Source organism: Elgaria multicarinata, chromosome 11 (assembly GCF_023053635.1).
Source record: "Elgaria multicarinata webbii isolate HBS135686 ecotype San Diego chromosome 11, rElgMul1.1.pri, whole genome shotgun sequence".
In the NCBI taxonomy this organism is placed as follows: Eukaryota; Metazoa; Chordata; class Lepidosauria; order Squamata; family Anguidae; genus Elgaria; species Elgaria multicarinata.
In genome coordinates this window covers 26952347-26974172 of record NC_086181.1, presented here as the reverse complement: position 1 = coordinate 26974172, position 21826 = coordinate 26952347, and the positions used below count along the sequence as shown (strand labels likewise).

At 42.3% G+C, this 21826-nt stretch overlaps 1 protein-coding gene across 1 annotated transcript in view; it reads right to left on the bottom strand.

The window, feature by feature from the left end:
* Positions 1–21826, bottom strand: part of LOC134405625 (brain-specific serine protease 4-like) — a 32692-nt gene that overhangs the window by 5257 nt on the left and 5609 nt on the right. Inside the window, exons 2-4 of the mRNA XM_063136867.1 lie at positions 17146–17414; positions 15875–16020; positions 14668–14798 (exon numbers count right to left, since the gene is read on the bottom strand). Coding sequence (XP_062992937.1) covers positions 14668–14798; positions 15875–16020; positions 17146–17414 — 546 coding nt within the window. The remainder of the gene's footprint in view (positions 1–14667; positions 14799–15874; positions 16021–17145; positions 17415–21826) is intronic.

Here is a 21826-nt window from a genome sequence, read left to right as displayed (position 1 = left end):
CCAGGCCTATATCCCGCGATCATCCCGGGATCATCCCTTTGCATCTGAATGACACACAGGGGATCCCAGGAGCAGGCAGTGACTCCATTTGCCTGGGATAATCCTTAGGTCTAGCTATGGCCCATGCTAAGTTTACATTGCAAACATTATACAGTGGGATATAATTTGTGATGGGCATACAAAGGAAAAGTGATCATGAGAGGTACCCAGGTGGTTTCTAAAGCTGTTGGATGGGAACTGTTCAGGATCTGGACATACTTCTCATCAAGGCTCTGTACTGGTCACTTTACTGACTGGGCATGTTTCTGTAGTTCTATATCAATGGAAGAAGCACATATGCAAATACTTTGTCTCTTCTACAGCCACCCAGGGAACTATCCATGATTCCAACAGGCTTTGATGCCTATGGTTCTGGCACAAAAGGGATTCTTGTGACAAGGTGTGAGGGTGATGTCAATGAGACACTAATACTCATGAGCAGGATCTCCACTACTCCTTTATATTGGGTTATAATGGCATTGACAACTGTTTGGGCCTAGGACACATTCCATATACCATTTTCAGACTGTGGCCTCATCTACACCAAGCAGGATATTGCACTATGAAAGCAGTATGAAAGCGGTATATAAAAGGCTGGAGTCACACCAAGCAGGATATTAGCACTATGAACGTGGTGGTAGATGGTCTGTGTCAATGGGCCCCAACCGTTGCCAGTGCACTTCAAAACCTCTATAAAGCAATAGTGTGGCTCTGGACTTTTATAGACCGCTTTCATACACTTTCATAGTGCAATATGCTGTAGTGCAATATGGTGCACTATGGTATAGATCTGGCCTTGGACAGCATGTATGAATCCTCCTGTAAAACCTCACATTGACATATGCTACTTACTTTTTAAAGCAGTGCGCTGCTGTCAACACCCACTGTTCAGCTATGAGGGAGCCCCCACATAAATACTTGGGACAAAAAACGAGGACTTGCCATGGCCACGACCCAGGAGAAGCTGGTTGGCCCCCAATTATTTTTGGAGAGATTTTCGGCTCGCCACAAGCTAAGAAGACATAAGAGGATGTTTCATTATGATTTGCAATTTGAACAAAATTAAAATGTTACAAGAGATGGAGCATGTCAGGGAAGAGAAGTTCTCAACTTGAACTAGCTTGCCAATAGATGTATGTAATTTTTTGGTCAAGACTAATAATACTTCTAGGTCATGGGGTTTTTCATACTGGCAAATTAAGGAACATTCATTGTTTTATTTTGAGGCCCAATCATAGGAATACTTAATCACAAGTAAAACTCACTTTGTTCAGTAAGACTGCCGCCCATGGAAGTGCATGCCATACCCCAAAGAGAGGGTCAGGCTTTTTAAATTTATTTTTTTACTTTAGCACATGGAATAGGCAGGGAAAGTTATAATTAAATATTGAAGTCTTAAACAATAAATAGGTGTTTTATCTTATTAACATACAATCTCTATCACATATGTGCAGAGAATATAGGCAACTGAGAAATCTCTTTCTGTATTTTTATTTTCTCCCTCACTATATTCTGACTAATCTGTTCCAGAAGTCGCTCACCAGGAATCCTCTCCTAACTGTATCTGACTTTAATGGATTCCACTTCCCTCGGGATTTAATCCAGCCTTAGAACCTTTGAAATGTATGGAAATCAAGTTAGCCATGTCCCATTGATTTCAGTTGGTCTTCTCTTCGTATGCCTAAACCTGGATCCAACCCTCGGAATGCTCCTGTCCACCACATGCTTCTCTTCACCAACTTTCCAATTCATTATTGTGGTTGCTGAATTTAATTTCAGCATTTCTGCTTAAGCAGAATCCTCTGCACAATGAGCGACTCTGCTTGTTTGCATCTCCCTGGGCAGCTCCCCACTGCCTCCACTCACCTTGGATCAAAGTCAGTTGTAGTAGCCATACAGTGAGCAAGGAAAACACAATGGGCATGGTTGCCACTTCTTCTGTACCCTGGTCCGAGTGGCTCTGCTCCTGTCAGATACAGAACATGGCTGCTTTACTTCTATCTCAATGTCTTTTGGTATCTGTGCTACAACACTTCATATCTAAGATGAAAGGGTAGGATTGGTGGACTCTAAAGACCGGGGCAATTAGGAAGTCCCAATCCCTGAATTCCCCAGTTTCCAGCAGAATCCCAAATCCTGGCTCTCCCCAACATGCCGAGACCTCCCATCTCCCCCATTCTGAATATTGGTATTGTCAAAGTTCCTGGTAGTATTCATGTATTCTAAACAAGTACACATGAGTAGAAAATAAATCATCTCCACCATCATCATCTATGGCACTTGATGAATAGTTCAAGGACTGGTTACCTGCACTCTGTAGTGGGATTGGAAATACAGTCTTTATTTGTTTATTTAATGATACAGGGCTTCACCCTGCAGAATGCACTGGCTTGACCAAACACCCAAAGGAGCCCATACTGGCATGACACTGACACACCAACCCACAATGGGTGACAAGCTACACACTGTGCGTTGTTTTACAGATATCCTACAGTGCAGGGTTGATGCACCTGACAAATGATCAGGCTCATCGTGGATTGTCTCCCCTCCTCCCGGCCTTCGTCTTTTGTCCTTCCGCTTGCTCTGCCTGGCATTTAGAGGTCTTGGCGGCAGAATCCATCTTGTCTGCCACTAATTTTCCATCCTTGCTTGATTGCCATTAGAGCACTTTTTTTTATTTTTTTTAAAAAATTTTTGCAAAAATGGTACCGGGAATCCCCCCCCTCTTCCTGTCAAAGTACTGAAGATCATGTTTGTCAGAGGAATCCATTCAAAGGGTGGAGTTTGCCAGTCTTTCCGCATTTGCCTCTTTGGACATTGGCTTGCTTCTTCATGAGCTGACTTGATTTGAACTGAATCAAGTCTGGTTGATCATGGATTTTCCAGGATTTTTTCCACGTCAATAGAATGTTGTACAAATCGTGACCACAATTTGCATAATTCGCACAAATTTTGATCATAATTCGCATAATTTGTATGGATCCTTATCACAATCTACATAAATTATGGTGGGAAAATATGCAAATCCAGTTAATTACAGCTGGAATTTGAGAAAATTGTGGCTGCAATTCACACAACATTCAATTGATGAGGAAAAAACCAACCAAATTGGAAGAAGTCCCCAAACTCTGAAAAAACCAAGGGCATGTGGGCATTGGGGATCCATTGGGCCCCAATAGGGGCAGATATCCAAAGGATGAATATCCTTTCTCTCTTGACTGCAACTCCCATCATTCTTCACAATTGATTATGCCGGCTAGGGCTGATTGGAGTTGGAGTCCAATAACCTCTGGAGGGTCACAATTTGCCGACTCTTGCATTAGACCATCCTCCCCTCCCTTGGCGGAGGGGCATTTTCATCTTAGTATTGCTATTTCTCCATGCTGTGGCTGCTTTTAAAAGAGAAATATTATGTAGGGAGATCCAATCATAATTGCTAGACCTGCTGGGATAAGGTGATGGCTAGATGGCTGACGCGCAGGGACGACGGAAGCCCTGCAGCGTCGGCTTTTTTTTTAAAGGGGCCACGTGGGTCTCGAAGCCGCCGGAGAAGGTAAGTTTTTTTTTTAAGTGGGATCAACCCCCCCTGGCGTGATGGGCACAGCGCTTGTATGAGCGCTGTGTCATTGTCTGTGGCTTTTTGCAGCTACTCGTGAGTAAGCGAGTAGCTACAAAAAGCCACAGACCTTCCTAGACGTTCCGCAGCCCCGACCTCAGGCCGGGGCTGCGAAAAAGGCGCGCCATAAGTGACTTCGCTTATGGCGCGTTAGAGGAGGCCTCAGTGCGGCCTGGGGCCGGATTCCCCTGTGCGTCATCTGGACGCACAGCAGGGAAACCGGCTCTCAAAGCGCGCTAAGGCCTCGTCTAGCAAGGCCCTGGGTGGTTCACAAAAGCTAAAAACAGTAAACATTAAAAGTATACAAAATTTAAAAACCATCAGAAGCATAAAAGCTACAGTATAAAAACAGCAGCAGCCTTCGATCTTCTATGTAACATCTGGTTTCCCCCATTCAGAACTCTGCCCGTGCATCCCTCATATCCAAATGCCCCTTCCTGTCCCTTGCAATTCCTACCTGGTTCTTTCTCGGTCGGTCAGAAAAGACCCTCTGACCTTGGGCTGCTGTTTATTTCTTGAAGGAAAGCACAGAGCCCTTTATAAATACCCTGGTGCATTCTTTATATGGTACAGCACTATTTGTCAAATACTCCGAACAAATAAATTAGCTTCCTGGTTTGAACAAAGAGCCATCTTCTGATTTCTTTTTTCTTTTTCTTTTTTTTTAAAAAGAAGAAGTCAAAATGACATTTCCCTTCTTCAAAATGACATTTCTCAAAAAAGAGTTCAATAATTAAAACCTACACTATCCTCTAGTGGGCCAATGTTTCTTCCGCCCTAAATGATAGGGTAATCATATACATGTCTTCTCTTACATACACACTTATCCGGGAGTAAGGGCCAATAGAAACAATAGGACGTATTTCCAAGGAAGCATGTATAGGGTTGTGCTGTTAATAAAAAACTTAAATTCCCCATATTTTAAAATATTATTCATACATCTTAAATAAGCCGCATGAATTGAATGCAGTGCTAACTTGCTGGATCGATACATTATAACTGTATCTGGTGGGCAGAGGTTGGGGAAGGCTGTTTGAGGTAACTTTTTACTTATGGGAAGCCAAGTGAAAACAGGTGGGCCTTCCATGGTTTGCTTGATTGGTCACTTTTTTTCTTTAAGTAAAGATCAGTCTTTGCAAGGTTGACCAGTTCAACTGCAAAATTGCCTTAAAAGGAAGACGGGATTAACATTTTAAAGAGACCCTATGGTGGACGGAATCAGATGTGGAATTTGCCCAGGAGTTGATCTCCCTCGCATATGCTTTTCTGGTATGACACACCTTGACACGTGCCCTGGATCTTTTGAGGTGGGACCTGGATCATTTTGAACTGTCTCAATAATATCATTTGTGTCATCATAAGTCTGTTTCTTCCTTGTTAGCTCCAGTAGTCTTGCATTGACTGGGAGAACTTAAGATCCAGTCCTTTAGCAGGCTAGTAGGAGTTTATTATGAAATCAGCCATTTAAACTACAGGGAATACAACCACCCCCCTTTCCATCTCCTGGTTTGCTTCTGTTTTTATTGTCTCTCCCTGCCTTTCTACTCCCCCACTCTTCATTTCACATACCTGTAACATCTAAAGTGAAATTCCAGTACAGCAAAGAGGTATATATGGGTAGTAGATTGGAAACCACCCAGATTATGGCAAGAGCAAAAATCCCAATAATTTCCATATAATTTCTGTAGTTCTCATTAGGGTAGACAAAGAGACTGGGGAAAGGCATAATTCTAATATATCTGTTGCTTCCCTTGTCTAAATCCCATGTAAGAGATTTATTAATAGTAAATAGCTCCATAGTCAGTGTTCCTTGTTAGGTGGGGCAGCCCCGTAACTCACTGGTAGAGAGGATGTGAGGCCTGGGCAGGGGATGGCAAAAGTAGTGACCTTCCCTCTCACTCCTCCTCCATGCAGAGATTGTGTTAACTTACAAGAATGGGCTATGGAGAGGTCAGTTTTACAGAAGATGTGGTATGAACACTAGAAATTAAATAACTGGCATATTCTTGGTTTCATAAGAAAAATGACTGTTCAGGATAGACTGAACAAAAGTATATCAAAATTCTAAAACATCCAAAGTAGTATTGCATGCTGGGAGTTGTAGTCAGAGGCATGAAGAGGTGCTGAGAGGAAGAGCAAGTAGAGACTGGAGTCAACGAGGAGGCATAGTGAGCGGGTTGGTGTAATTTCAGTTTAGTGAGTGTGTGGAATAAAGGAGCTTTAAGTATTTGTTTCTGCTGTTTTGGAATTATTGTAGTACAATATAGTCACATTCATTGAAAATTTTGTATTTACACCAGGAATTAAATGACTGGCATATTCTTGGTTTGATAAGAAAAGGGGTCTGTTGAGGATAGACTGAACAAGAGGATACCCAAAGTCTAAAACATGCAAAATAATTTATGCTCTAATAAAGAAATTAATAGCTTGTGCGGTATTTGTTTTTCTCAAAAATTCAGTTTTCATCTCGTATCATGACAATGGCAATAGAAATAAACCTGTTTAGGAACAGAGTAAAAGCACATTACAATGCAACATAAACAAGCATTTAGGGAAACTGGTGAAGAGAACAACATGACCTCAACATCCTGTTGAGCTCAATGAGATTGAGTCCTTAACTTTGTAGGATATTTACTTTGTAGAATATTTACTGCATAATAGACTTCCTTTTGAAAACTTATAAAAATGCAAGAAAGCTTTCTAAATGGTAGATTCACAATACACCTTCTTAGAGAGAAGTAAAAATCGTATTTTGGACTAGGGTAGATATTTTATAGATCACCTTAATTTTTCTTTTTAATTTTACCCTTTAGCAATAAGACCCAATCCTGCTCTGCTCATCATAATAATTACAGGGGGGGGGGGGGAAATACTTATTTCTTATTGCTTTGTTATTGCCAGATGGGTAGAAAACACAAACGAAATTGAAAAGAACAAAGGAAAGTTCATCAGGTGATGTCTAACTCTAGGGCATAATATAAACTCCGATTATTTAACCCCTTCAAAGTTCATATAGGCTTCCCCCCTTTTCTTTAAAGATCAACTTCTCTTAAGTGATTGTAGCATGATTGTGATCATGAAAAATCCATCCTCCTTCAGGGAAAGTCTTGAGTAAGCACATTTATATCCCCCCCCCCCTATATCATTAAGATCTCAGGGCGGCATACAGATTCCCAGGGCGGCATACAGATAATAGGAAGGGAAAAAGAAAGACGTGGGGTTTCGGTGAAGAATGGATCTCGGGATACTTTCTTCTCCAGCTAAACTGGAAAAATAGAAAAGAGGAAAAAAGAGAGAGAAATATTGAGGGGAAAGGAAAACAAATAAAATAATAGGGAAGGGAATTAGGGCGAAGGGTGAAGCCTTCTGAGAAGTGACCCTGTACATGCTTTTATATTGATCAGGGATGGGAGCATACTTTTTCACTATTTTCAATAATTGTAAGTCGTTTTCATCATGCACATCATTTTGGGAAAATACAAGTGAACATATAAATCATTCTACTTTATATGAGTGCCCAAACTCTTTCTCACGGGAATGCTTGTCAGTGATTCTTTAATTGCCTTTTCCTTGCTTCATCAGCACACTCCATCTTCTACCACTACATTAAGGATGTATCATCTCCTATGCCAGTTCCCTGTCACAGGCTTCTTGTTTATAACCAATACAAAAGTTACACCATGGCAGTCATGGTTTATGTGGTCAATTTGACCCAGGCCGTTGCTAGACGAGGGTTTAGCCCAGTGCGAGGCCCGGGCTCCTTGCTGTGCGTGCAGATGATGCACAGGGGATCCCGGGGTCAGGCCGGGCTAAACCCTCCCTTGACCTGGGATAACCGGATCCAATTGTGGCCTGGTTTTTCCGCAGCCCCAGGCTGGTTCTAGCTGGTTCCGTGGTCTAGCTGGTTCCATGGCTTTTCCCGGCTGCTCGCTTACTCGCGAGTAGCCGGGAGAAGCTGTGCACGGGTCACAGCGCTACATAGGAGCGCTGTGCCCATCAGGCTGGGAGGAAAAACCATGGGGGGGAGATGGGGGATGTGGGGGAAGAGCGGACCCGGAGGGAGAGATGGGGGGAAAAGCGGAACCAGGGTGGGGAGATCATGGATGGGGGGGCAGAGGGGGCATCAGACATGGTGGGCAGGTGTTCGGGCGGGCGGGTGATTAGGTGGGCATGGCGAGTGGGGGCGGATGGGCGAGTGAGTGGGGGACGGGTGGGCGAGTGAGTGGGCGGGGGGGCATCAGACATTGGGGGAAATCGGGGGTAGGGGAAGCGGGGAACCCTTTATTTTTTAAAAAAAGACTTACCTTTTTGTTGGTGCGCTCCTGCGCACATGGCCCCTTTAAGATAAAAAAAATGGCCAACGCGACGGGGCTTTCTCTTACGCCATCGTGTGTTACGTGTAACTAGGGGCCATGGCCCGCACTGACATGCAATTTTAAGTGGAGAAAAGGCGTAACTAAAATAAATGAGTTCGAAGGAATCTGGAAACAGTTCCTAGTGTTCGTGTTTACTAAGGGAAATGGGAAACCACCAGCAGAAGAAATGATTAGATTTTGGACTCAAGAATGATCCCGAGGTGGGGGGTGCACTTTTATGTTAAGAATGAAGATGTTGTAGTGTGATAAGGCATATGTAATAGTTTTTGATATTTGTACTCAACAATTATTCAATATGTATGCAGCAGATATTTGATGTATTTTTTTTTCTTATTGTGTTTGTTTCAGTTATATTTTGGAAATGTTTATCTATGTTTATATAGTGTTGAAAATGAATAAAAATTATTATATATATAAAAAAAAAGATAAAAAAAATGGCCAACGCGACGGGGCTTTCTCTTACGCCATTGTGTGTTACGTCTAGCTAGGGGCCATGGCCCGCACTAGCTGCAGCGAGGCCTTGCCCCTACTCCCCACCGAATTAACAGGTAGGTCTAGCAAGGCCCCCAGAAGCAACTTCTCTTCCTTCCTCTGTTCATTTAATGAGTCTGCACTTTCCCACCATTGTTATCCACAGTAGTCCAATGTGGCTGCTCTAATATTTACTGAAGCAGGCAGTTCCTTGGGCCTAGCAGATCCATATTGACATTGGCTGCCATCGCTGCCACATAGTGTGACTTAAAACGGACTCTGTGTATTCTGTCAGATTCGTCACAAGGACTATGCCACTGATGTTCTTCTTATCACCCTTGCTGTGTCATCCTGAGCAGCTCTCTAGGTTCTGCTAAGCAGGAGAGGGCTATGTGTCAACTGTCTGCTATTACTGCAGAAGATGGCACCTGATACAAAGTTTTCAGTGTTGTTATCTCTTCAACACAAACTTGTAGAACCTTGTTGGCCAATTGTTTCTTTTTGGTAAACTAAATTAAACTAAACTTAAAAGTACCAAACATTGTTTCCCCATGGAGAAGTTTTGGTGTGAGAAGACTTGGGTGTTGATAGGAAGAGGGTGTTGATAGGAAGAGGGCTGCTTCAAAATCCTGATGATGTTGACATGGTACTTGGAGCAATGCAACTGGCCATGTGCCCTCTCAATTCTTGCCCCTCCTGGCTAATAAAAGCTAGCCAAGGGAGTTTGACTGGGTGGGTCCAGGGTGTAGTGAATGCTTCTCTATGGGAAGGGTGGTCCCTTCAGTAGTGCGACCACTCCTCAATCAACTCCTTGGGATGGGCATTGGAGGCACTGTGTTCTGGTGGTTCCAGTCCTACCTGTAGGGTTGATTTCAGAGAGTAACATTGGATGATAATTCTCAGCCCCCTGGCAATTAAGCTATGGGAGACCGTAACAGGGCACCCCCATAAAGCCTTGAGGGTGGTCATATGGGGATTTGGAGCAAACTTCCACAAGCATGTTGATAACACACAGCTCTATCTCCCCGTGACATCTCAATCAGGAGAGGCTGTGCAAGTCCTAGATCTGTGCCTAAACTCAGTAATGGACTGGATGAGGGACGATAAACTGAAGCTGAATCCTGGCAAGATGGAAACCCTGTGGGTGAGTAGTTCCCGAGTCCAGGAATTAGGCTCATTGCCTTTTCTGGATGGGGCTGCACTCTCTCTGAAAGGTCAGGTTCATAGTTTGGGCATACTCCTAGATCCATCATTATCACTGGAGGCCCAAGTGGCTGCGGCAACTTGGAGTGCCTTTTCCCAGCTTCACCTGGTTCGCCAGCTATGGCCTCTTCTGGACAGGAATAGCTCAGCCACAGTGGTACAGGCATTTTATTTATTTATTTGTTGTATTTTTATACCACCCAATGGCCGAAGCTCCCTGGGCGATTCATAAAACTTAAAACCATCCAAAGTATAAAACTAACAGCATAAAAACATTATATAAAATACAATATAAAAACACAACCAGATTAAAATCAACAGCGGTGCAGAAATACAAATTTAAAATACAAATTTAAAACAGCAAACTTAAAATTGAATTTATAGATTGTTAAAATGCTGAGAGAATAAAAAGGTTTTCACCTGGCATCTGAAAGAATATACTGTAGATGCCATGCAAACGTCCTTAGGGAGCTAATTCCACAGCTGGGGTGCCACAGCAAAGAAGGCCCTCCTCCTGGTAACCTCAAGACTGGATGACTGCAATGTGCTCTTTGTGGGGCTGCCCTTAAGACTGCTCCAGAAGCTGGAGCTAGTGCAGAACGCAGCAGCTCGGCTGGTGTCAGGAGCTGCCTCTTTTCTGCATATAACTCCTTTATTGAAGGAATTGCACTGGCTTCCTATTGGCTACTGGGCCAGGTTTAAGGTTTTGGTACTAGTGTACAAAGCCCTAAATGACTTGGGATCAGGATACCTGAGACAGCACCTTCTCCTTTACTGTCCTGCCTGATCACTGAGGCCATTGGAGGGCGTGCTCCTGGTGGTTCCACCTGGACCAGTGGACCGATTGGAATCCACACGGAGAAGAGCCTTTAGTGTAGTGGCTCCTTCTCTGTGGAACTCTGTGGAAATAAATAAATAAATAAGTGTGGTGACTAGAACTCTGCACAATATTCCAAACGTAGTTATACCATAGATTTGTTTAAGGGCATTATGATCTTGGCAGGTTTAGTTACTAATGGATAAAATAGCAAAGTGGAATTTCCTGGGATTTATTTATTTATTTATTTATTTATTTATTTATTTATTTATTTATTTATTACATTTATATACCGCCCCACAGCTGAAGCACTCTGGGCAGCTTACAACAGTTAAAAATAGTAAACATTAAAAAGTATACAAGATTTAAAAAACCATCAGAAACATAAAAACAGTATAAAAACAACAGTATCCATTTAAAAAACAACAATTTCTCATCATCTGCACTCCAGATCAACTTTTTCATTCAGTAATCCACCACATACCCTGGATTCTTTTCTTAGTCAGTCACTGCCAACTCACATGTTGCTTTCTATGGGTTCCATTATAGAATTGAGAGGTGCTTGTAAGATGAGTCCTGCTGCGTCAGGGCTTTTGTTTTTAAACAGTGTTTAAACACCAAAAGAGGTCCACATTATTTTTATTGGAGAAACGAGGGTTCTTATGATTACAATGTGTTGAAGTTTATCTCTCTTTAAAACAAACCTTCTCCCCCTTTTGTCCCAAGGTGCAGAATTTTCAACGCAATCCAGAAGTTATACTGCATGGAAATGGCAAGACATAAAATTACCACCATGGTGGTAAAATGAAGAAATCCAGGGTGTAAGGTTAGATAGCCCAAGGAGAATGATCTGTGGACTGTGTCATGTGCCACATGAGGTTTGTTGTTGTTTATTCGTTCAGTCGCTTCCGACTCTTTGTGACTTCATGGACCAGCCCACGCCAGAGCTTTCTGTCAGCCGTCGCCACCCCTAGCTCCCCCAAGGTCAAGTCTGTCACCTCCAGAATATCATCCATCCATCTTGCCCTTGGTCGGCCCCTCTTCCTTTTGCCTTCCACTTTCCCTAGCATCAGCCTCTTCTCCAGGGTGTCCTGTCTTCTCATTATGTGGCCAAAGTACTTCAGTTTTGCCTTTAATACCATTCCCTCAAGTGAGCAGTCTGGCTTTATTTCCTGGAGTATGGACTGGTTGGATCTTCTTGCATTATAACAACAACAACTACTACTACTACTACTACTACAACAACCTTCTTGTAAATTGGCCCAGTGTCTGCTGATATTCACATGTTTGTTGAGATTCTCAAAGCACTCTAAAAGGCTAGTGACACAGGATGTCTTTCACAAAATGGAAGCAAGAGAATGGGCATCTCTTATTTTACCATTTGCCTTATCGATTGAAGCCACAACTGTGGCTCCAATAATACAGATATGAATCAGAACAAGCTATGAGTTGGAATTTGGTTGACAAATTTGGTTTTTGGAGATTCACACATCCATCAATCTCTTCAATGAAGGTCCTTGAAGCATGGGAGAGAGAAGGTGGATCTTCTCACAGACAGTTATGACATAATATGGCCTGCTAGTGACTATAGTGGGCTGCTCGGAATAGGAGTCAGCATCGGTTGGGCATAGAACTCCTCTTCCTGGGCTGTTATCCAAGGTAACTACAACAAAACACATACTTGACAATGGGAGGCAAAGGTGATCTCTCCCTGATTCTTTGTGTCGCTCAATTACATAATTATGAAGTGGAGCACTATGACTGGATGGGCTCAGAAAGGTCTCTGAGTGTTTGAGGAAGTGGGCATCTGCTTGGAGCATCACATGTCTCATTTTTGGACACAGAAGTGAATGCACACATTATCTCATGGGCATGAGGTCAGCTGTATGTTTTAGACGTTTACAACATGCTTCTCACCTGAAAACCATTTGACATTGATGATATCCACTCTTGAAAGTCCCTGAAGATCCCCTTTCCCCCGTTCTTATTTGAAAAAAGGTCTAGCAAATGAGGAGAGTGGGGGTGAGGAGAGACTTTAGGCCAGCCCTATGCATGACTGGCTGTTGCAGAGAAAAGGAACATAGGGTCAGTGGTGTAGTGGTACATTTTGAAAGGCAGGCGCTCATCATGATAGTCCCCCTAGCCATGCCCCCAAGGAGATTCCACATATTCATGCGGTTTTGTTGAGCCATATCAATAAACCAGTTCCAGCAGTTGTCATCTCCACCAGGAGCAAAACTTTTGTAAAGATAATGGGTCTTAATTGCCCATTCATGACCAAAATACTCTGCATTAGAACAGGGATAACTCACAACAATATATCTATATCTATATATATCTATATATCTCCCTACGAAATCCCATTTCCCTGAGTTACTGTGAGGGTTTAGCATTTGTCATAATTGTTCCTGCTAATCAAAAAGTATAGGCTCCACCAAACCACTGTGTGGGATACAGCAGGAAAAGGTCAAAATGTGTAAAGGAATGGAGGCGATTTGTTAGGGCAGACATGATAGTGCAAGAATAAGGATGTTATTGATTCACAAGCATGTTCCTATTTCCGTCTGTGAAGTGTCAGATGGGAATGTACATAGCATGATGTATCTTGACCTGATTGCAAAGTGGAGAGGATTTGATAGTGGAAATTGTTTCAGAAGTGAAATATACAAGAACAAGATACAAGAATACACAATCTCCTTCTTTATGTTTCATTGCGATGTTGCGAGAATCTAGCTATATATTTCAATTATGCTTCGAACTGATGGTGTGCAAAAGTTCTCAAACAAGGTATTTACTCAAAGGAAATGAAAAACAACAAGAACAACAACTGGGAAGCTGGTCCAATTGGCCATTTTGATGAGCCTTTAATCATTCTACATTTCCAGTTTCTAAAACTGATCTTACATAATAATATAGAAATAATGAAAGAGAGGACAAAGAAAAAATTATCATGCAAAGATTGAAAGAAGTAAAACAGTGATTGCATAAAATTTTATTGATTATGGGAAATCATGTATATTGGATGAAGAAATCTCCTTGAATCTCATATTTTAGAAATATAAAAGTGACAGAGCAATCAGGGAGAATGATGACATGAATCTACCACCTCCTTCACAGCCATGCTGGTTTACAACAGCCAAGGCGAATGGTCTTTGGGTATGTCTGTTCTTTTTCTTTTTCTGGGTGGAACAGGTTTTTTTAAAAAATGTTTCTCCCATGGGTCATAATAGGAAGGAATTTTGTGGGCAGCTTCAAATTTGCACATGTGGGGCCAAAATTAGCTGCTCTTGGAACAGAGGAGCTTTGGATCTGGATGCTCCATCACTGGTTCTGGCCCACCCAAGAATGACCTTTTGCATAGCTTTCCTTCTGATCTACTGAGCAGAAGTAGTAACTGATCTGCTTAGCCTGTAGTAACTTTCCACCTCTGTGGTGGTAATGGAGCCCCACTCCAATGGCATTGTTTTCAGCAAGTGGAGGCTGATGGAGGACACCCCCAAAGCATTGTAACCCCTTCCTGCCATTCAAAATGGGATGTTGGGATTGTTCTCAAAATCTCAAGGATGATTATCGTTATTATTACTATTATTATTATTATTATTGACTAAAATATTACCTTTAGCATAATGTAGATCTATCCTAATTGTCCTGGCTCCTGACCAGAGTCCAGGGGTGGATGAAACATTCTAAGCTTTTTCTCCAAGTATTAATGCCCAGGTTTCTTTTTTTTGGAATAACCCATAGCACTTTATCCATGACCAAATTGTTTTATAAAGATTTAAGTCATCAATCCAGATGCACCCAAATTAATCAGACAGATGGCTGTTGGTGGTATGGGTCCCTGAATCTGTACCCTGTTGCAAGTGGTCATTTTGGACATATTTAAACAGAGTCGCACCGGGAACCTGCATGATGATATTCCATGCAGTTAGTTAGCAGGCTGAAAGAAGAGAGTCACAGGAAGACATGGCACAAGAGGCATCAAGAGGAATGTCACAGGAGGGATAGTGCAAAGGAGAGCAAGAGGAGGGTCACAGTGGAGGTGTTGTGCCATCCACCATTCTTCCCACCCCATTAGCAGTCGTCGTGGAGGTTTTCGTCATCATGGAGCTGTTTGCAGGGCACCAGTCGTTGCTTGAATCCACTTGAAATAGGCAGGTACTGAAGTATAGACACCAGGGCGTTTGGGCTCAGCATTCCTTGTTCCAAAACTCACAACCCCAACTTGAGTCCAACCTCCTTCGCGTTTGCAAACCAAGGGTCCACCGGAGTCCCCCTGCAGAGAGAGACGATGGGAGATAGCACATGTGTGACAACAGATTTTAAACACTCTGAGCTTAGATTCAGTATACAGAGCACGTGAGGGGTCTGGAATAAATGTTCTACCTCCCTTCAGACACATACTGGGAAGGTGATCATAGGCAAGGCAACATTATCTCAGCCCCCATGTCACCCACATCTGGAATATGTTGGTGGTGACATGAGAAAGGGCCTTTTGGTGGCTGCTCCCAGGCTGTGGAACTCCCTCCCAAGGGAGGCTAGGTTCCTTCCCTCTTTGCTGTCCTTCCACTGGCAGGCAATGACCACTTTTTTTAGGAAGGCCTTAGGTGTGGGTCTGTTGGGTTGTGTGCTGTTTTTATTCTGTAATTTTTATGTTTTATTGTATTTTAATGTACTCTTCTATAGTTTTAACCAAGTTTAATTGTTTCTTTGAGCCACATTGAATGCCATTTTTAGACAGAAAAATGGGGTATAAATCCATCTATCCATCCATCCATCCATCCATCCACCCATCTAATCAAAGAATGGCTGGAAAAGTTGTTAACTATTTTTTTATACAAAATGTGGTCAACAAGTTTGACTTTAGAAGAGGCATTCACTCCTGTGTCCAAGAGAAGAAGAGGGTGCCTCTTCTCTTGCACGCAGACGATGTGATCAATTGACCAAGATTTAATTTTATTTGGTGACAACCTTAGATCATCATCATCATCATCATCATCATCATCATCATCATCATCATCATCATCATCATCATCATCCATAATAATAAACTTTTGAGAACTTGAAAAATGGAGATGTACCATCATCCAGCTACACCAAATGCAGAAAGAAATGGCTAAGGGCTTTATTCATATAATCCATTTCAGTTTAATTAATCCATATTCCATTTTAAATGGCAGCTGCTCTCTTCTCAGAAAAGGAAGGAGGCCTGGATTCTTAGAATTCCTCAACTGTGTATTTCTGAACATTTTTGTGTGTGCATCTGGCCACTCTAGGATTGCACTATCATTACTCTCTGGTGTTTCACCACAGGGAATGCCTGTATGAAGGACATGTTATGGAACATTGTACCTCGGCGGCATTCTTCCCTCCTTCTGCATAACCAGCGCACAGCATTCCAGGCATGACAAGATCTATGGTATAGAGATCGTTGCAGGCTGACCGGTTTATGAGTGGTACCTTCAGTTCCTGGAGGGTTTGGGGATCTGGCAAACTCACTGTAGGAGAGAAAACTGGAATGTTGACTTGAAATGCAGAGGGAGGAAAAATACATCATTGGAGCAATGGGTGCACTATGGAAGGACATACAGGGCTCATCTACACCAAGCAGGGTATTCCAGTATGAAAGACGTATGAAAGCGGCATATAAAAAGCAGGATCTACACTACTGCTTTATAGTGGGACTGAAGTGCACTGACAAGTGTTGGGGCCCACAACACATCTACACCCACCAGGATATAGCACTATGAAAGTGGTATGAAAGCGGTATATGGCATGTGTCAATGGGCCCCAACAGTTGTCAGTGTGCTTCAGTATCACTATAAATATATCACTCCATGCTTCTCCATCTGAAGGTTTCTTTCTCCCCCAGGCATCTCTGACCTTTCTTCCTTGTTCCCCATATTGCATCTGGAACTCCATCCCTGAACACCTTCCATTGCCACTCCATCTCTTCCTTCACAGACCTCCCCGAAAGCCCCCTTTTCTCTGAAGACTTCGGAGACCACTCATGACAGGGCAGCTATTTTGGGCAGCTTCCCTCTTGTAACTCTCACATGTGCTCCTCTTGGCCTGTTTGGATGGGTTATGATGGGAAGATCCCCTTGCCTGGGGATCTTGCCCTACCCTTTGAGCCCGGTTTCTCCACGGTCCCGGGCTGAGCCTGAGGCCATGGAATGTGTGGCCAGGCATCATGGTTCGTCCCGGTTCATCGCGAGGAGCCGGGTCCCGTGCACAGGGCGAAGAGCACCTCAGGAGCACTGAGCCCATGGTGGGGTGGGGTGGGGTGAGTGGGGGAAATAAGGTGTTTTTTTAAAGAAATACTTACCTTTTCTGCACGAGCACTTGTGTGCATCTTCTCATTTTTAAAAACAAAACAAAATGGCAGGTGCAACGCCTTTTCCTCTGAGATCGTCTCGCATTGTGTGTAAACAAAGGGGGATTCTCGTAATAAAAACCATGCGAGGTCTTCACCCCTCTGTCAAGCAATAACAGGTAGGTCTAGCTAAGGCCGGTAAGGACCTTGGGGAAGGCAGCTGTCCCCCCTCCTATTGTAAAACACCATAATTGATGATCTGAACATCAGCAGAGTCTGAGTGAACACTGGAAAGAGAATTACCCACCATTATATTTAATGTCTCCCCATCCAGTGACCCAGCAGTCTGCATCCATGGGGACTTCTTCCAAAGAGTGTAGCAGGCTGATGGGGTGGATGTAGTCAGTGAATTCCACAGGAGCCTTCAGTTTAACCAAAGCAATATCCGCAGAGGTTAAAGGATAGTAGTCAGGATGGATTTCAATCTGCTCCACATCAGAACGTATCACACTATCTGAGAAGTTTGAGAGCTGATAGGCACCCAGCAGGACTTTATAATCAGAAGTATTATTACACCTGTGAACACAAGAGCCAAATGCAGCAAGAACTTGCAAAGCTGGGGCTATTTATTGTTTCTGTGAAATGTGCAAGACCTCAGCCCCCCTCCCCCCTATTTACACCCTGCCTTGGCTGATAGTGAAACTACATTAAACATGGGAGCTCAATGAGTGGGAATCCATCCGTTTGGCAGAACAATCCAATATCCAAATAATGCGGAGGGCTGGGTAGGAATATTCACCACTGGTGTCTGAAATTGTGCTGCATTCCATTTCACCTCTAGGGTTGTTTTTGTTCACCAAACCACATAGGAACAACCAAAATTTGGTACAAAAGAGAACTTCAAAATGGGAAGCCTTAAAACGGGGGTTTCTATAAGACCTGACATACACTGAAGAAAATGATAGACACAGAGGGGGTCAAGGAGACTTGGGAAAAGGAGGCAAGGAGGTGAGTTTCTAGGAACATGCTTACCCCAAAAGGATTTAAAAGGTGGTTGAAGTGGTTGTGCTTTTCTCAAGATTGGCAAGGGGCGGAGAGGTAGGAGACCACCACAGTGCATTTTTTCTTGTGGCATTGCCACTGAATGCTACCACTGCACTCAAATGGAGGTGAGAGGCTCCTTGAATGGCCCTACAGGTTTAGCCTTGTTACTTAAACATATGGGACTTGGTTTTTCACTCAGTGGGAGCTTTGGTAGTGGGGTAAAGCTGCTGCTATGGGTGTACAAGGACAATGGACCCATCTAGGCAGACAAGGAAACAAAGTGGTTCAAGAAAACAATGGAAAGACAGAGGCCCTGGAAAATTGGATAGGTGCCAGAGTGGAGTAAGGGGGATCATGGTGAGAAGGGACCATGATGAACCTTCTTGGAGACACAGTTAAACATGGAGCTGAGCTGAAACCATGAATGGAAGAGATGCCAAAGCAAAAATTAAGTGTCTGAAATCAAGAGATTTCTAGGTTTCAGGGCAAAGAGCAAAAAAAGACTCAGGCCAGAACTCACCAAGCAGAATATAACACTTTGAAAATGGTATATGGAATGTCACATGGGCCCCAACCATTGTCTGTGCACTTCAAAACTGTTACAAAAAGTGAAGGTCCTGCCTTAGTGCCTTTGTATCTGGGCTTTGGATGAGGCTGAGCAAACAGAACAAAAGTTTGAAAAATACAAGGAATTCCTTGCTTCTGAAGGTAAATCTACCTGGCTTTATATGGCAAATACTGGGGGGTGGAGCCTAACAGTCTAATGGAGCGGTAGGACTTCTCAGCTCTTGATGGGTTAAGCCTAGAAGCGCAATTATCTCCATTTGATCGGCATAAGCTGTGAGTAAACTTTACAAAAAGATTTATGAAATCTCTGTGTATCTGGGAAAGTAGAGACGTCCCCCAGAGAGCTCAGGAAATGAATAATAATCTTTACTTTCACTTTTGCTCTCCATAAGGGGGGTCTTGCATATAATAAATAACTCTAAAGGAATGCAGAGACTCTAAGGCCTCATCTACACCAAGCAGGATATTCCACTATGAAAGCAGTCTATAGAGGCAGGAGCCACACTACTGCTTTATAGTGGTATTGAAGTGCACTAACAACTGTTGGGGCCCATTGGCACATATCATATACTGCTTTCATACCACTATATCCTGCTCGGTGCGGCTCCTGCCTTTTACATACCACTTTCATAGTGCAATATCCTGCTTGGTGTAGATGAGGCCTAAGTGGAATTAAATCACTCTCTATCTCAAGGAGAGACAGAAAAAACAAATTAGTCGCTCTAACATTATTTATAGAGGCAAAGGAGGGGTCGTGAAGGCCCGGCTGGGTGTTGGTGTGACGTGATTTCTGCCTACTGCAACTGTGAAAGAGCAACGGGAAGCTTATGCTGAGAAAAAATAAAAACAGAACCAAACCAATTTGGACCAGAACTAAAACACATCCCTCTGATAAGTCTGCGGCCAGATTAACAAAAAAAGAGGAAGGGGAAGAGAGTGGGAGTGCACAAGATTCAAACGACTTGACAACAGAAAGCGACGAGATGGCGGCCAAAGCTGGTACTGAGCCAAAATCAGCACTTGATGAATCTCATACTAAGATGATGGAATTTATCAAAAGTAATAATGACGCATTGCTCCAGGAAATGAGAATGATTAAAGAAGAAGTTATTAAAAATATACAAAAGCTTCAAATATCAGTAGCAAAAGTTGAGAAGGATCTGGCAAAGACCAAAACAGAACTCAAGCAAATATCAAATCAAGTGGATGTGAATCAACAACAAATAACTCAGCACAGTATTAAATTTCATCAACATGAACTGAGGCTGATCCATTTGGAAGTCAATCAAGACGATCAAATCTTCGGATAAAAAATCTCCCAGAGATGCAAGGAGAGAATTTGAGAATGAGTATTCTGGGATGGTTTCAGGAGCTGGCTGCAGATATGGATTTAACAAAGCAGGATGTTGAGAGATTTCACAGAGTGGCTGGAAACAGATTAAGTGCTATGCCCAGAGATACTTTGGTCAGATTTGCAAATTATTATAAGAAGGAGCAGTTCATGAGAAAATTAAGGTCAATATCTACGCTGAAGTTTCAAGAAGCATCAGTTCAAATCTACAATGATCTTTGTCAGCAAACCGTTGAATGGAGAATAAGCGTTAGGCCCGTAATAGCAAAGCTTAAGAAGGAGGGAATTGCTTATTCATGGGGTTATCCGGTGTTCCTGAGATTTATGCGAGATGGAAGACAGCACAGAGTAACATCTCTGGAACAGGGAATGGCTCTGTTGAGAAATCTGGGGCTGGATGAAGAATTGTCAACTCAGCCGGAAGGAGGAGAAGAGGAAAGTCCTGGCCCAAGTGGGATTTAAAGGTTTAATAAATTTTTAAAAAGTGCGGGGCGGGGAAGGAGATAATAAAAAATAAATAATGAGTAAGAGGCTTGCTGCATCAGGACTGTGGGTTCTACCTTCCCCCCCTTAAAGGTTGATAGCCATGACCGGGGTGTGTCACCAACGGAGCAGTAAAGGGGGGGAAAGAGGGGGAGAGGGGAGGGGAGGGAGGGGGATTAAGGGTGAGAAGGGGAGGGGCAGGAATAAAAATTGTATTTGTTGGTTGTTGTAAATTTGTTTTCATGGTTTTGATAATAATGTGCGTGTGCACAAGGGATCTACAAGAAATTAAACAAAAACATTATGGATAAGAAGATACGAATCTCAACACTCAGTGTCAAAGGTTTGGGGGCAGTTGTTAAAAGGAAGAGGATTAAACAATTATTAAATAAAGAAGGGGCCCATTTTATCTTTCTACAGGAAACACCTCAAGCTAAAGAAGGTGCAAATGAATTACATCTAAAGTGGTCAGTGTGGTATGAAAAGTCCTTGGGGACCTCAAAAAAAATATGGGGTGGCTATAATTATTTTGAATAAAAGTGGATTCAATGTATTAAAGAGTAAAAAAAAGATGAGAAAGGGAGATATATTATGATACAAGGGCAATTGGAAGGCAATTATTATACTTTAATTAATATTTATGCCCCTAATGAGAGACAAAAAGAGTTTTATAAAGAACTATTTAGGGAAACAGAGGAATTTAAAAAAGGATATGTTATATTGGCTGGAGATTTTAATATGGTCATGGATAATAGGGTAGACAGGTCCAACCCTACCGTTTATGAAAGGAAAAATAATATTACAATTTTAAATAAAATGATAAAAGAGAAGGATTATATTGATGCATGGTGTTTAACAAGAATGGGGGAACCTGGATATACTTATTATTCTCCAATTCACAAAACTTTCTCCAGGATAGATTATACTTTTGTTTCAAAAGACTTAGCAACAAAGGTTTGTAACACACGATTAGGGGTAATCAAAGTAACTGACCATGCACTGGTAAGCTTAGATATTAAAGTAAAAAGAGACTATAGGGAAGTGAATAGATGGAAGTTAAATACCAGAATATTAAAATATGATAAAGTGGTAGATAAAATGGAGAAAGAATTGTTGGAAATATGGGAAATTAATGAGAATGGGGAATGTTCCCCATCAGTATTGTGGGATACAATGAAGGCTGTGGCTAGGGGGATTTGTAATAGAGAAACGTGTAATTTAAAGAGGCAACAAGAGGAAATACAGAGAAATTTAGAGGATGGAATTAAGAAGCTTGAAAGAGAGTATTTGCAAAGTAGAAATAAACAAATCCTGATAGAATTAGAAAGAAAGAATTAGAAAATAGGAATTTAGAAGAAGTACAGAAGAATTTGATTTACATGAAAAGAGAGTATTTTGAGAATAGTAATAAAAACTCTAAGGTGCTGGTGAGAATCACACAAAAGGAAAAGTCAAAGAATTTGATAGGGATCGTTAAAGATAAATTAGGAAAGCCATGTAGTATTATGAAAGGGAAAATAAAGATATTTCAAGAATTTTATCT